The 13,122-nt window shown below is 43.0% G+C and overlaps 1 protein-coding gene across 2 annotated transcripts in view; it reads right to left on the bottom strand.

The window, feature by feature from the left end:
* Window positions 1–13,122, bottom strand: part of CEMIP (cell migration inducing hyaluronidase 1) — a 193,755-nt gene that overhangs the window by 100,416 nt on the left and 80,217 nt on the right. For both annotated transcript variants that reach the window (XM_063925814.1, XM_063925815.1), the window contains exons 5-9: window positions 11,924–12,160; window positions 9,464–9,643; window positions 8,796–8,866; window positions 5,398–5,493; window positions 3,372–3,493 (exon numbers count right to left, since the gene is read on the bottom strand). In XM_063925814.1, coding sequence (XP_063781884.1) covers window positions 3,372–3,493; window positions 5,398–5,493; window positions 8,796–8,866; window positions 9,464–9,643; window positions 11,924–12,160 — 706 coding nt within the window. The remainder of the gene's footprint in view (window positions 1–3,371; window positions 3,494–5,397; window positions 5,494–8,795; window positions 8,867–9,463; window positions 9,644–11,923; window positions 12,161–13,122) is intronic.

Here is a 13,122-nt window from a genome sequence, read left to right as displayed (position 1 = left end):
ACTACATATCTACACAATGGGGGTCATTCCGAGTTGTTCGCTCGCTAGCAGATTTTAGCAGCATTGCACACGCTAGGCCGCCGCCCTCTGGGAGTGTATCCTAGCTTAGCAGAATTGCGAACGAAAGAGTAGCAGAATTGCGAATAAATAATTCTTAGCAGTTTCTGAGTAGCCCGAGACTTACTCCTACACTGCGATCAGCTCAGCCCGTTTCGTTCCTGGTTTGACGTCACAAACATGCCCTGCGTTTGGCCAGCCACTCCCCCATTTCTCCAGACACTCCCGCGTTTTATCCTGGCTCGCCTGCGTTTTTCCGCACACTCCCAGAAAACGGTCAGTTTCCGCCCAGAAACACCCACTTCCTGTCAATCACACTCCGATCACTTCAACGATGAAAATTCTTCGTTCGGACGTGAGTAAATCTACTAAGTTTTGTGCTAAAATACTTAGCGCATGCGCACTGCGAACCATGCGCATGCGCATTTTTGCCTTAATCGCTCCATTGCGAAAATCGGCAACGAGCGAACAACTCGGAATGACCCCCTCTGTTCTAATGGCAAACCAAGATGGCGATATCCAGGGGTCAGTATAAGAATAAGGGCAGGATGTACTAAAGTTTTCTGAATTTTGGCCACATTCCCCATATGTACAAACTCCGGAAAGCAATACTTTCAGGATCCTAGACCCACTAGGCAATGCCATCTACAGGTAAAGTATTTTTTTCTTTTATATTAAAATGTTTTCTCAAATATTTTAATATATATTTTTCCCTATTATTTCGTTTTGGTTGAAAGTCTGGGGTTTGGTTCCTGTCCACTACAAATGTGTGAATCAGCAAAGCTGGGTTGTGCATTCACAGAGGTTTCCAGGTCTCACTGACAAAGTGGTAATAGTCCATGTGGGTTTCCAGGGCATTTGGGGGTCTGAGTTTATTGTGGGCATTCTGTATTCTATTGTAAAATGCAAAAAGAGAGGAAAACCACGTAGGTGGTTTATTCCTGGCGCTTGATAGGGAGGTTCACCACAGCAGCTAAACACAAGGGGTTGGTCGGACCCCACAAAAATGGTATACAAGCACAAAGAAATGTAGCGCTAATTGGTCATCAATGATGACCAATTAGCGCTACATTTCTTTGTGCTGGTATTCTATTGTAAGCCTGAGGGCATGTGGATGTCTGAGTATATTGTGAGTATACTGTATGCTATTGTAAGCCTGAGGGCATGTGGGACTATTTTGGAGTAAATGGCAAGTTTGAGTGGTATTTTGAAAAAGAGAGGTGCATTTTGGGTAGAGGAATGTGGGGTTGCTTAGATTTTTTTGAGGAGGTTCTTTTATTCTCCAAATGAAGGATATTGTGTGACATCAGTGTGATACCATGTTATCCAGTAGACTGGCCGCAGAGATAATTTATCAGTTTCCTGTTGTTCTGCACTGTGACTTACGTTATTGCAAATTCTAACTTGAAAATGTAGTTCACTGTATTGATTTTAGTATGGGACATATTTAAAATTAATTGTGGTCTGCCTCCGAAAAAGTAAGGTTCCTTTTTGTCTCATTGCACGACAATAATAAATATTTTTTCGCCAGGACACAGCCTTCGATAAGCGCGCCCATCCTGCTGATCAGTAAGAAGTAAAGTCATGGCTGGCTTATGGGTTCCCTGTCAGTCCGCGCACGTGTAAGCGCATATTCCCTCTTCCCAAAAAAGTTTATGAAATGTAGCCCATAGGTCATTGGTTCCCAAACTGTGTGCCGTGGCACCCTGGAGTGCCCCGGGACACTTGCAGGGGTGCCCTGGGTTGGTGGTCCAGGACAAATTTCAACTATTTATTGTCAATGTAATAGGTAAAACCAGTGCTGGTGGCTGTCAGTAGTAATATATGTGGACAAACAGAAGCAAATCTTGTCCCTCACCATATAACTGAACCTAAGGTTGACACATAAAATTTACTTCATTCAATATTTCTTTCTAAATTTCTCAAAAGAAACTTTTGGCCTAGCGGTGCCATGAAAAAAAATCTAATACTATAGGGTGCCGGGATTCAAAACAGTTTGGGAACCACTGCCATAGGTACAATGGCTAACACCATCTAAAGTACATTTCAGATTTTAGCAGCCTGCAGAGAAACCTATGGGAGCTGCTTTTAAGAATGAAAACAAAAAGGGACCGCAGCAAATATCTCCAATATCTGCATTGGTCGGTCTCACCTTCTTACATGCTTTAGGTAATTAGGGGGAGAGGTATCAAATCTTGGAGAGAGATACAGTACCAACCAATCGGCTTCTGTTATTTGTCTAACAAAGGGGCTGATTCAAATTTGTAAACCCAATGGTTTCTATACGAATCTGATATTTGGGGAACTGCACATGAGCAATACCTGTTCTGCGCATTTGCAGAACAGGTCTTTCGTGATCGTTCACAGTCGCCCCTTAGCTGCGGCATGACTGACATGCTTCTGCAGATGGGTGTCGGCAACCGCTCTACAAAATTGGGGCGTGTCATCCTCATTTTGCAGGAGTGCCCAGCCCAAGGTCTGCATCATCAGACACAGAGTTCCCGGATTCAGCTAACCGATGGTCGTAATGGTGATCCGATGCTGCTTCTTGCGACACAGCACTCGGATTACAGATGCATGCCGGAGGCATCTATTTCCTACACAGGCCTCCTGCTGCATTTGCTTTTTAGTTGTGAAGTGTTCCACAGCCACTTCCCTGCAGCTATTCAATACCGTACTAATCTGAATCAGGACCACAGCATCTAAAATGTCAGAATCTGATTGGTTAGTACTTTATCTCTGTCCGCATAATCTCTCACAAAATGTAATAAATACCCCCTCTGGGTATTCCACGCAAACAGCAAAACACTGTTGATAAATATGCCCCCAATACATTTAATTCTATAGATCACAGGTTCTCAAACTCGGTCCTCAGGACCCCACACAGTGCATGTTTTCCAGGTCTCCTCACAGAATCGCAAGTGAAATAATTAACTCCACCTGTGGACCTTTTAAAATGTGTCAGTGAGTAATTAATACACCTGTGCACCTGCTGGGTTACACGCAAAACATGCACTGTGTGGGGTCCTGAGGACCGAGTTTGAGAACCTCTGCTATAGATCATAGGTTCTCAAACTCGGTCCTCAGGAACCCACACAGTGCATGTTTTGCAGGTAACCCAGCAGGTGCACAGGTGTATTAATTACTCACAGACACATTGTAAAAGGTCCACAGGTGGAGGTAATTATTTCACTTGCGATTCTGTGAGGAGACCTGCAAAACATGCACTGTGTGGGGTAATGAGGACCAAGTTTGAGAACCTGTGCTGTAGATCAACTCATTGCTGCCCCCTCTGGAACAATGAAGTTATATACCTGGAGGTCGACTGGATGTGTGCAGATTTTGCCAGGATACATGGCCTTGAATTCCGATAGCTTTTCCCACTCTCTGTACCGGTTGCTTTCATACTTGTCAAACCACTCCGTCCACTCCACATCTGGAATTTAGACAGTGCAAAAGGCACATCACACGCTTTCTAGATTAACATATCTATTTGCAAGTAATAAAACAGAGATATATATATATATATATATATATATATATATATAGTCATGACAGAATAACAGACTAACGTGCAGTGAGATGAAAACACTGAAATGCAGACCTGTGTCTTGTGGAAAAGAGAAGCGGCTGGAAGACTCATACACTAATTCCATCACAGGAAGATCTACAGGAGCTGCCAGCACCAGTGGATGCAAAACTGTACAGTCTGCTCTTCAGAAACATAACAGCACCCGCTGTAGATTATGCCCAAGTCCCCAACTTATTGCCAGAAAGCTCAACAATACCGTATTGTGGCCCTGGTCACAGGATAAACCTTTCACTGCAATTACTGTTATTGATAACCCGCTTTCATTAGTAAAAGGAGACTTTTATATTTAATTTCCAGGCAAAGCCACAGATTTGAAAGCTTGGACAGTTTTAAAATATGTCGGTTTTTATTACTAACCATCTACACATTACAATGGACATTTTCCTGCATGTCACAGGCAATTCTTGCTAGTTTCCATTTCTCAATGTTCTCTCATTGAAACAGACTTCAGAGATTCATCAGATTCAGTAAACCTAACACGATATTGATTGTAATGTGCCAAGGTCCACCAAGTAGAGTGACCACCTTGGACACGCTGGCTCAGTAGCAATGTGCCCTTGGACAATACTATACACGTGCACACGTTTCACTTCAACCCCAATGTTTCCCTAAATATGTAATAGCCAAAAATGGCATCATTTTGTGAGGGAAATAGAAATACGATTTATAGCCAACCGTGTTGCCAGCTGTCATGCAGTCATAATGATGGGGCTAGTTTTATTTGTAAGCCTGGAGCTGTAGTCCCATCAACATTGCTATTCTGGCCCTGAGCGCGCGACTCTCCAGCTGTTGCATATCTCTGTCAAGGCATGGTGGGACTTGTAGTTCTAAAAGAACTAGAGAGGCAACGGTTTGCCTAAGTTTTATTTATACTTTACTAATAACAATGGTGGCATGTTCCGCGACTATACCTTAGTAGCAGGGGCACATGTTTGGGATAAGCATAACAATCTCTTCTAGTGGAATCAGGAATAGGAATTTTATGAGGTAATGGAAAGTGCATATCAGGTGAGCGAACTGTTTCTCATCTGCCACTGCAGTTTATTATATATATAGGGACATGCAAGGTGTATTATGTCACATGCTAGCAGTTCCAGAGTCAGTAGTATAAGGAGATGGATTAAACTAAACCTTCCCATCATCCAGATTAATGTTCAGTCTCTTGTGTAGAGTCATCAATTAGAAAAGAAATCCAGGTGCCAATGAAAACAGACTATTTTAATCAAACATAGCAAGTGACATTTTCAGGTTGTGCAATAAATTGCTGCAAAATTCAATTAGGACAGTACATTTGCTGTTGTCGTCCATTTAAGGCCAAAACCAGAGACCTCAGTCAGCCAAGATCAGCAAACACAGCGAGCGAGTTAAAAGGGATGTCTGTATCTGACAACTGGAAGCTCATGCATTTTTCATGGGCAGCCCTGACTAACAGGACTACATAACTGCCCTGGAGTTTCTGCAGAGATATCCACAGGTACCTAAATAAATAGTCTATCTGTTCCATACAAGACAGCACTAACCTCAACAGTAATGAGCCAATCTTCCATGAAGAAAAGTAAATATGGGAAGTTTATATAAAAATTGCGGTTTCAGTGTCTTCGAAATGTACGGCAAACAAACAGCAGCAGATTTGTCAGCCAGAAAAATAAACCAGATTGTTGTCAATGCGTCTTTATGTGGCTGCAGGGAAACCCAATGCTGTTTTCAAAAACTCTGTGACATATTGAAAATGACTTGTTGTCACTTACCCTGAACCCACTCACTGCCCAAAGACACGTTAAAACGTTCTCCATTTTCGGCTTGGAAAAGTTTATGTACTCGAGCCACTGCGGACCCTCTGTTTCCTGTCAAACATATAAATAGCTCAGGAAGCTTGCTAAGTACACAGACTGCAGCAGGTAATGGGTAAAATCATATACATCTCTGCTGGGAGAGGAAAGCCCCAGCCTACACTGTCATATTTCTTTGTGCCATGTGTCATTATTTCTATTTATGTAGCAGGATCTATGCAACAAACAGAGGACACAACAATTATATATAGGAAGTGGTTACTGTAAACTAGTTGCTCTTGCAAAGACAGAAGTCTCCAGCATGAAGCTGGAATGTTATGTTAATTGTTAACCCCTCTGACGAGAAGAGGGACTTATAGCAGCAGTACTGACAAAGGGGGTTATTCAGACTCAGCAGCAGGTTTTCTAAAAACGCAACACTGCTACTGATCAAACTGCATGCTGGAGGCCGCCCAGGATGTGTAGCGCCACCCTGCGTTGCGATCGCCCGCATTGCAGGAATCATGAAATAGAGGTAGACCCCCTGCATGCGCAGCCAGGCTGCATGTGCAGTCGGTCTGACGCCATGTTTCCCATTGCAGGAAGTGCAGGTGATGTCATCCGGCCGCCCCTAAAACAACCATGACCTGCCTGCGAAACGCACTGCCCACCAACGCTGCCGCCTCCTGCCTGTCAATCTCCAGAGCCGGCCCTAGGCATAGGCAAACTAGGCAATTGCCTAGGGCATCTGGTATGCCTAGGGGCACAAGCAGCTTCTGATGATTAAAATGATATGTGGCATGCCTATATTCTGTGTGTAGCATTTCGTATGCAGATACAGCCACAGTCGCGCACAGTATATAGGCATGCCGCATATCATTTTAATCAGCAGAAGCTGCTTGTGCATCCTAGCCATACAGCAATGCAAATAAGATGCATTTTCATAAAAAATAGGCACCGACATTAGCAGAGCTGCCAGCTGACTCAAGCCAGGAACTATATGTGTCATAATCTGTATAAGGGCATTAATAATGTGTAACATATGTGTAAGGGGCACTATGTGTGTCATTATGTGTATAAGGGCACTAATAATGTGCGGCATATGTGTAAGGGACATTATGTGTGTCATTATGTGTATAAGGGCATTAACAATGTGTGGCATATGTGTAAGGGAAATTATGTGTATAAAGCTATTAATAAGGGTTTGCATAATGTGTAAGGCGCATTATGTTTATAAGGACATTAATAATGTGTGTCATATGTGTAAGGGGCATTACTGTGTGGTATTATGTGTATAAATGCATTACCAATGTGTGGCATTATGTGTATAACGTGCTCTACTGTGTGGCATAACGTATAGAAAGGGCACTACTGTGTGGTCTAATGTGAATAAAGAGCAATATGGTGTGGTGTAATGTGAATAAGGAGCAATTCAGTATGATGTTATGTGAACGAGGAGCACTACTGTGAGGAGTAACGTATATAAGATAAAAGTGGTACTACTGTGTGATGTAACGTGAATTTGGGACACTATCGCATTATAAATTGTGAATAAAGTTGCACTACTGTGAGGCAGAAGTTGAATTGGGGGTACTATTGTGTGGCCATACCCCCAAAAGGACTGCTATGGGTGGGGGGTGATGGTGATGGGAAAGGGGTGCAGAGTCAGAGGCGGAACCAGCAGTGGTGCTAGGGGGCACCAGCCAAAATCTTGCCTAGGGCATCATATTGGCTAGGGCCGGCTCTGTCAATCTCTATGCCACAGCATCCTTCTGGGATGCGATCGCATAGTGGAAACCCACGCACGCACAATGCGAATGCTGTACATGCACAGATGGCTGAAAATTGTCCGCTTACAATTTCTCAAAATAGCGGTCAACTTTGAATAACCCCCATAATCCTTACACAGGGACTTTATGCTTTTTTTTGTTATTTCTGTGCTTGATTTCTATGGATGTTCCCTGACTTTACCAATATATCCATAGATATGTCCCTATCTTTTTATAACATTGATCAACTGTCCACCGCAGTGTCTCTTATGCTCTATTATAAACGTGATACAGTGCTCACAACCTGTTCTTGTATTCTTGGCCTTACAAATTAATATTTAAGTAATAAAATCTGAAATACAAAAATGACATTTTTGATGAATGAGTTAAGATGAAAACTGTAGTGCACCAAGGTGTGCTGATACTGGCCATGTCTAGAGAAATTGGGATCATCTGCATAGTGTAGTCGCATCTTACTCTCTGATGTGCTGCACATCGGACATCAGATGGGACAATGCGATGGATGACGCAGTGTAGTTACAATAAGCATATAACAATATATTGCGTCTCTGGGTCACCGGATCGCTGAGGTGTGTACCCAGCTTTACTTATGTGCTAGGGATTTCAACTGACACTTATTATAACCCAGATTTATCAAGCCTTGGAGAGTGATAAATAGCACGGTGCTAAAGCACCAACCAATCAGCTCCTAACTGTCATTTTTCAAACACAGGGGCAGATGTATTAAGCCTGGAGAAGTTATAAAGCAGTGATAAGTGCAAGGTAATAACGCACCAGCCAATCAGCTCCTGTCAATTTCATATTGGAGCTGATTGGCTGTGGCGTTATCACCTTGCACTTTTCACTGCTTTATCACTTCTCCAGGCTTAATACATCTGCACCACAGCCTGTAACATGGAAGTTAGGAGCCGATTTGCTGGTACTTTATCACCGTGCTATTTACCACCGCTTAATAAATCTGGGCACAAGTGCACTATAAAAGATAGCGGTCTGGGGTACCTTCCCTATTTTGTTATGACAAACTTGGCAAGCAGGTATTACTAGAATTTTGTTTTATCTATTTTTTACAGTATAAAGATAGTTTTGTTGCACTCAGCCAAACAGTGAACCCTTAGTGCTTGAGAGACGTCAATAATAATTTTTCACTCACATGACAGCAGAAAAATAAATTTTTGGGGTTCCCAAATGATTATATCTTCATTTAGATTATCTTCAATAGGCAAACACTATAAACACAGTAGATTTCTCTCTATGGTAAGTGTCACACAGTCGCTTTGTCTGACAGCGCACTGAACTCAGCCGAGTCTCTGGCAAGTTAGCGCTGTTAAGCTCTAGAAATAACCTTCACATGACAGGACCTGAGTGTTTGTGCTATGTACAAGCAAACAGAGCATGTAAACACAAAATGCCTAGAGCTAACCTATATGATGCACAAAGCACCCATGTGACACTAGCATAATGTGCACGTAAAGAAGTAAAAGCAATCAAGTGCTTTTTACAGTAACATTTGCACCTAAGTCTATGCACAGTTGAATGAATCGAATGACATAAAGCAATTACTGTCACTCAGTAGGTGTTTGGCTGTACCTTGGTATTCCACGTGGTCTTCCACAGAGCTGGATGGATCACCTTTCACAGTGATAAAACTCCAGGGGTGTCTGAAATAAACAGAACAACCTGTATTTTAGAACCAGGAAAAAGTCTGTTCACATACTGAGGCTTTGTACCAGCAAGACTGAGCAGACTTTTGCAGCACTGACAGAGGCGGCTGTGTACTAGGGGGTTATTCAGGTTTGTTAGCAAACCAAAAGAGCACGCAAATGGGCAAAACCATGTTGCACTACAGGTGGGGCAGATGTAACATGTGCGGAGGGATTAAGATTTGGGTGGGTTATATTGTTTCTGTGTAGGGTAAATACTGGTTGCTTTATTTTTATACTGCAATTTAGATTTCAGTTTGAACACACCCCACCCAAATCTAATCTTTCTGCACATGTTACATCTGCCCCACCTCCAGTGCAGCATGGTTTTGCCCATTAGTGTACTTTTTTGGTTTGCTAACAAACCTGAATAAGGTCCTAGATGCAGTAAAATCCACAACTTAAAGAGGCATTAGCATGATTTAAAATTAAACAGCTATAATAAGGATAGACACAACAATACAAAGAACACAACATCCTCTTTAGTATTACATTGCGGAATTGTTTTTCCAGGTCATCAGAGTAATTCATAGTACATAAACAGATAATACTGACCGGAATCCCAGGTGTAGGAAGTGTTTGCTCCCAAGTTTGGTCATCACCTTCTTTGCAGCATCATCCAGGTGTCTGGATCCCTCATCATTTACAGCCACTGACAATATTGTCCCATCTCTGACCGACTTAATATAGTTAGCCAGTCGGGAGCTCTCACCTTTAGATTTATATGTATCAAACCTGTCAGTAAATAAAATGCACAGTATGTTACATTGTATATAAAATTTATTACCAAAATATATAAAATAATCACCAGCAATAGTATTAGGCTGGGCTATGTAGGGGACATCAACAGGAAATCACATTAGTGACCCAAAGTTCATATAATGGGGATGTTTTTACATCAGCCCAGGGGATATGCGGTTTGAAAATCCCAATCAGGTTTAGAGAAACTGAAAGAAGAGATGATAAAATGATACAGATCACCGAACCGGGCATAAAATGCATACCTAATAGTTTTATCTTATTGTAGGGCATTACTTTCAGACAAACAAAACACTGGCTTCAATTAGGGATGGTGTCCATTTGTGAATCAATAGAGCAGGGGTTGCAACCTATGGCACCTGGCTGTTTCAGATGGCATCCAGTGGGATCTTTTTGGCTGATTTGAAGCTACTGCTGTTGCTTATAGGACAGTAAAATAGGCATTCACAAGCTAGAAGTCTCCCTTTATGTACACTGTGCAAACGTGTGACATCACATCCAAAGTCCAACTTTAGAAATAGCATTTCCACTGCTGGGTTAAGCCTTATTTATTGCTTAGATTAATCACGTGAGTGAAGAGACAATAGGACTATCTTTTTGTAGGAGGCAATTTTGTCTGTTTAATCATGGCTTTACATTAGTCTAAGTCATATCCCTTTCATACCAAGCTTATGACCAGGGAGATTGCCTGGGCAACATGGGTCCTGGCTTGGTGTGAAATGGACTATCCAGATTGTGTGTCCAGGATCGACCTGGGTAGGCTGCTGTGTGAATGGTGCGCCCCAGAGGCCTGATTTAGATCTGATCGCTGGGCTGCGATCAGACAGTCGCCGCCTACAGGGGGAGTGTTAAATTGCTGTGCAAGTGTGCAATCGGCCAATCGCACGTGTAGCAGAGCTGCACAAACTGATTTTGTGCATTCTTTGCACAGCCCAGGACTTACTTATCCTGTGTGATTGAATCTTGCTGATCGGGGCCAGAGCTGATGTCAGACCCCCTTCCTGAAAACGTTTGAGCCCACTTGCGTTTTTCTGGACACTCCCTGAAAACGGTCGGTTGCCACCCACAAACGGCCTCTTCCTGTCAATCTCTTTGCAAACGCCCGTGCGAATGGATCCTTCACACAATCCCGTCGCTGACCGGCAAAGCCCGTTGTACCCATCCATCTCGCCTGCGCATTACAGTGCAAACGCATGCCCAGTTCAGATCTGATCACCCGCTGTGCGAAAACGCACAGCAGCGATCAGATCTGAATTAGGCCCAGGGTTATCCGACCCAGGTCACACTAAAAGGATCATTGAGGCAGATTAGCTGCACTTAAAGATGACATCTCCAAGCGCCGACACATCAAGCAGACTGCACGCAGGTGCAGTCCGAAAGGGACAACCCAGCAATAACCCGGGTCCACCCTGCAGTGAGAACATGGTTTCAGCAGGCATAAATTGAAACTGTGTCTAATAACCCAGGATGGACCAGGGTTTGCAGTGTTATTGTGAAAGGGGTATCAGTATAAAGATGCGGTAATCTGCAGAAGCACAACTGGAAGAGCAAAATATGTCCTTAGACCAGAGTGCTCCCATCGGGATGTAGCTATGTGACAATTCCGACACTGGAATCCCGCCCCCTCACAATCCCGATAGTCGGCATGCCAAATAACAGGGATTATTCCCACTCGTGGGTGTCCACGACACCCATGGAGAGCGTAGCGAGCCCGCAAGGGATTTCGTTGCGCTCGCCCCTCTCCCCCCGGGCATCTAAAAGCCGGGATCCCGGCGTCGGTATGGTGACCGGCGGTCACTCAAACCCAATCCCTGCCGACTTATAGCTGGAGAATCAAGTCCTCTTGCGGAGCAGAATTGGCATCGTGCACTGAAAGGAACACACCCAAAAATGTACCTTCTCCGCCCGTTTATCTCATTTTACGAAGTTTGTTCCAAATCTTGAGATTTCATTTTTGCACTACCTAAAAAATGTATGGGGTGCATCTACTCCATGTTTTTAAATTTTTGCTTCTCAGCAAATGATTTGAATGTGGGGGAAATATAGGTACCATCATAGAGATCGAGGCAACCAGCACCTCCAAAGAAGGTTTTCCGCTGCACCACAGTCATTTTGCATTTTGTAAATGATGCCTACTTTGTTGTACTGTAGCTTCTAATTGCAATTCAAAAAGGTTTGCTACATGTGAATTTTAACATTGTTATATGGGATGACAGCGTGATGGAGGGAAGTAAGATCACATGATCAGAAGCTCACCTGTCTGCATGAATAACCTCTCCTGTTTTGGGGTCAATAGCATGAACAATGATCCCGCGGTGTCCCCAACTCTTTTCAAAAAAGTATCCCCCCTCACTCATGCCACCAGGATGTAAGGTTTTGTTCAGAAAGGTCCAGGACATCTTTTTCTCTCCATGTATCTCAAGGGTTCCTCCTCTAGCTACTCCAATATATTTATGGCCAAAGTAATCATGGGGAGACTCAGGATCATCTGACCTACAGGAAAAAATATATATGTTAAAAATATTTAAACTCTATCTGTATGATCTAACTATAGAAATACAAAAGTCTATGCAAGTAACACTGGAAATGAACACAACATTCAGCAACTAATAAAAATTTTGTAAGTAATGCAGACTTTCAAGTGGCACTACCATCACCTTAGTGATACAACCAACGCAGTCACTCATCTGACACAAGCAACTCAGTCACTCAACTGACATATCCAACACAGTAAGTCAACTGACACAGCCAATGCAGTAGTTCAGACACCACCAATGTAGGCGCTTAGCTTGCACTGTCAATGCAGACCACAATTTATGGGAAGATGTACTAAGCAGTGAAAACAGTGGAGAAGTGAGCCAATGGAGAAGTTGCCCATGGCGTCCTATTAGCATTGAAGTAACATTTATCATTTGCATACCAGAAAATTATTGAGAGCAGCTGATTGTTGCCATGGGCAACTTCTCCACTGGTTCACTTCTCCACTCTTTTCACTGTTTAGTACATCTCGCCTAAGACTGCCGTTAAAGATGCTAAACTGACACAGCCAACACAGTCATTCAAAAAACACCTGCAATACAGTCGCTCAACTGTCACCACCAACAAAGTTGGTCAACTGACACAGGCAATGCATGTGACTAGTTTGAAAGGTGATCAACAAGACTTAGGAGCAGACATAAAGCTACTAAAATGAAATGTGGTGTTGCCCACAGTAATCTTTGAGTCAGTATATAATTTTCTAGGATGCAATAGAGAATAGCTAGAATCTGATTGGTTGCTTTGGGCAACACCACCACAAAGCTTTAGTAAATCTACCCCACAGAGCATAGTTTCCCAAGGTCCGCCATTACATTCCAGGTTTTAAGAATTTGTCTGGATGGTTAAATCAGATTGACTGAGGTATAAAGCCACCTGAGCTCAAGCATGGATATCCCTAAAATCTGGCCAGTAATGGC

This window comes from Pseudophryne corroboree, chromosome 6, assembly GCF_028390025.1.
Source record: "Pseudophryne corroboree isolate aPseCor3 chromosome 6, aPseCor3.hap2, whole genome shotgun sequence".
NCBI lineage: Eukaryota > Metazoa > Chordata > Amphibia > Anura > Myobatrachidae > Pseudophryne > Pseudophryne corroboree.
This window is presented reverse-complemented; position numbering and strand designations above follow the sequence as displayed.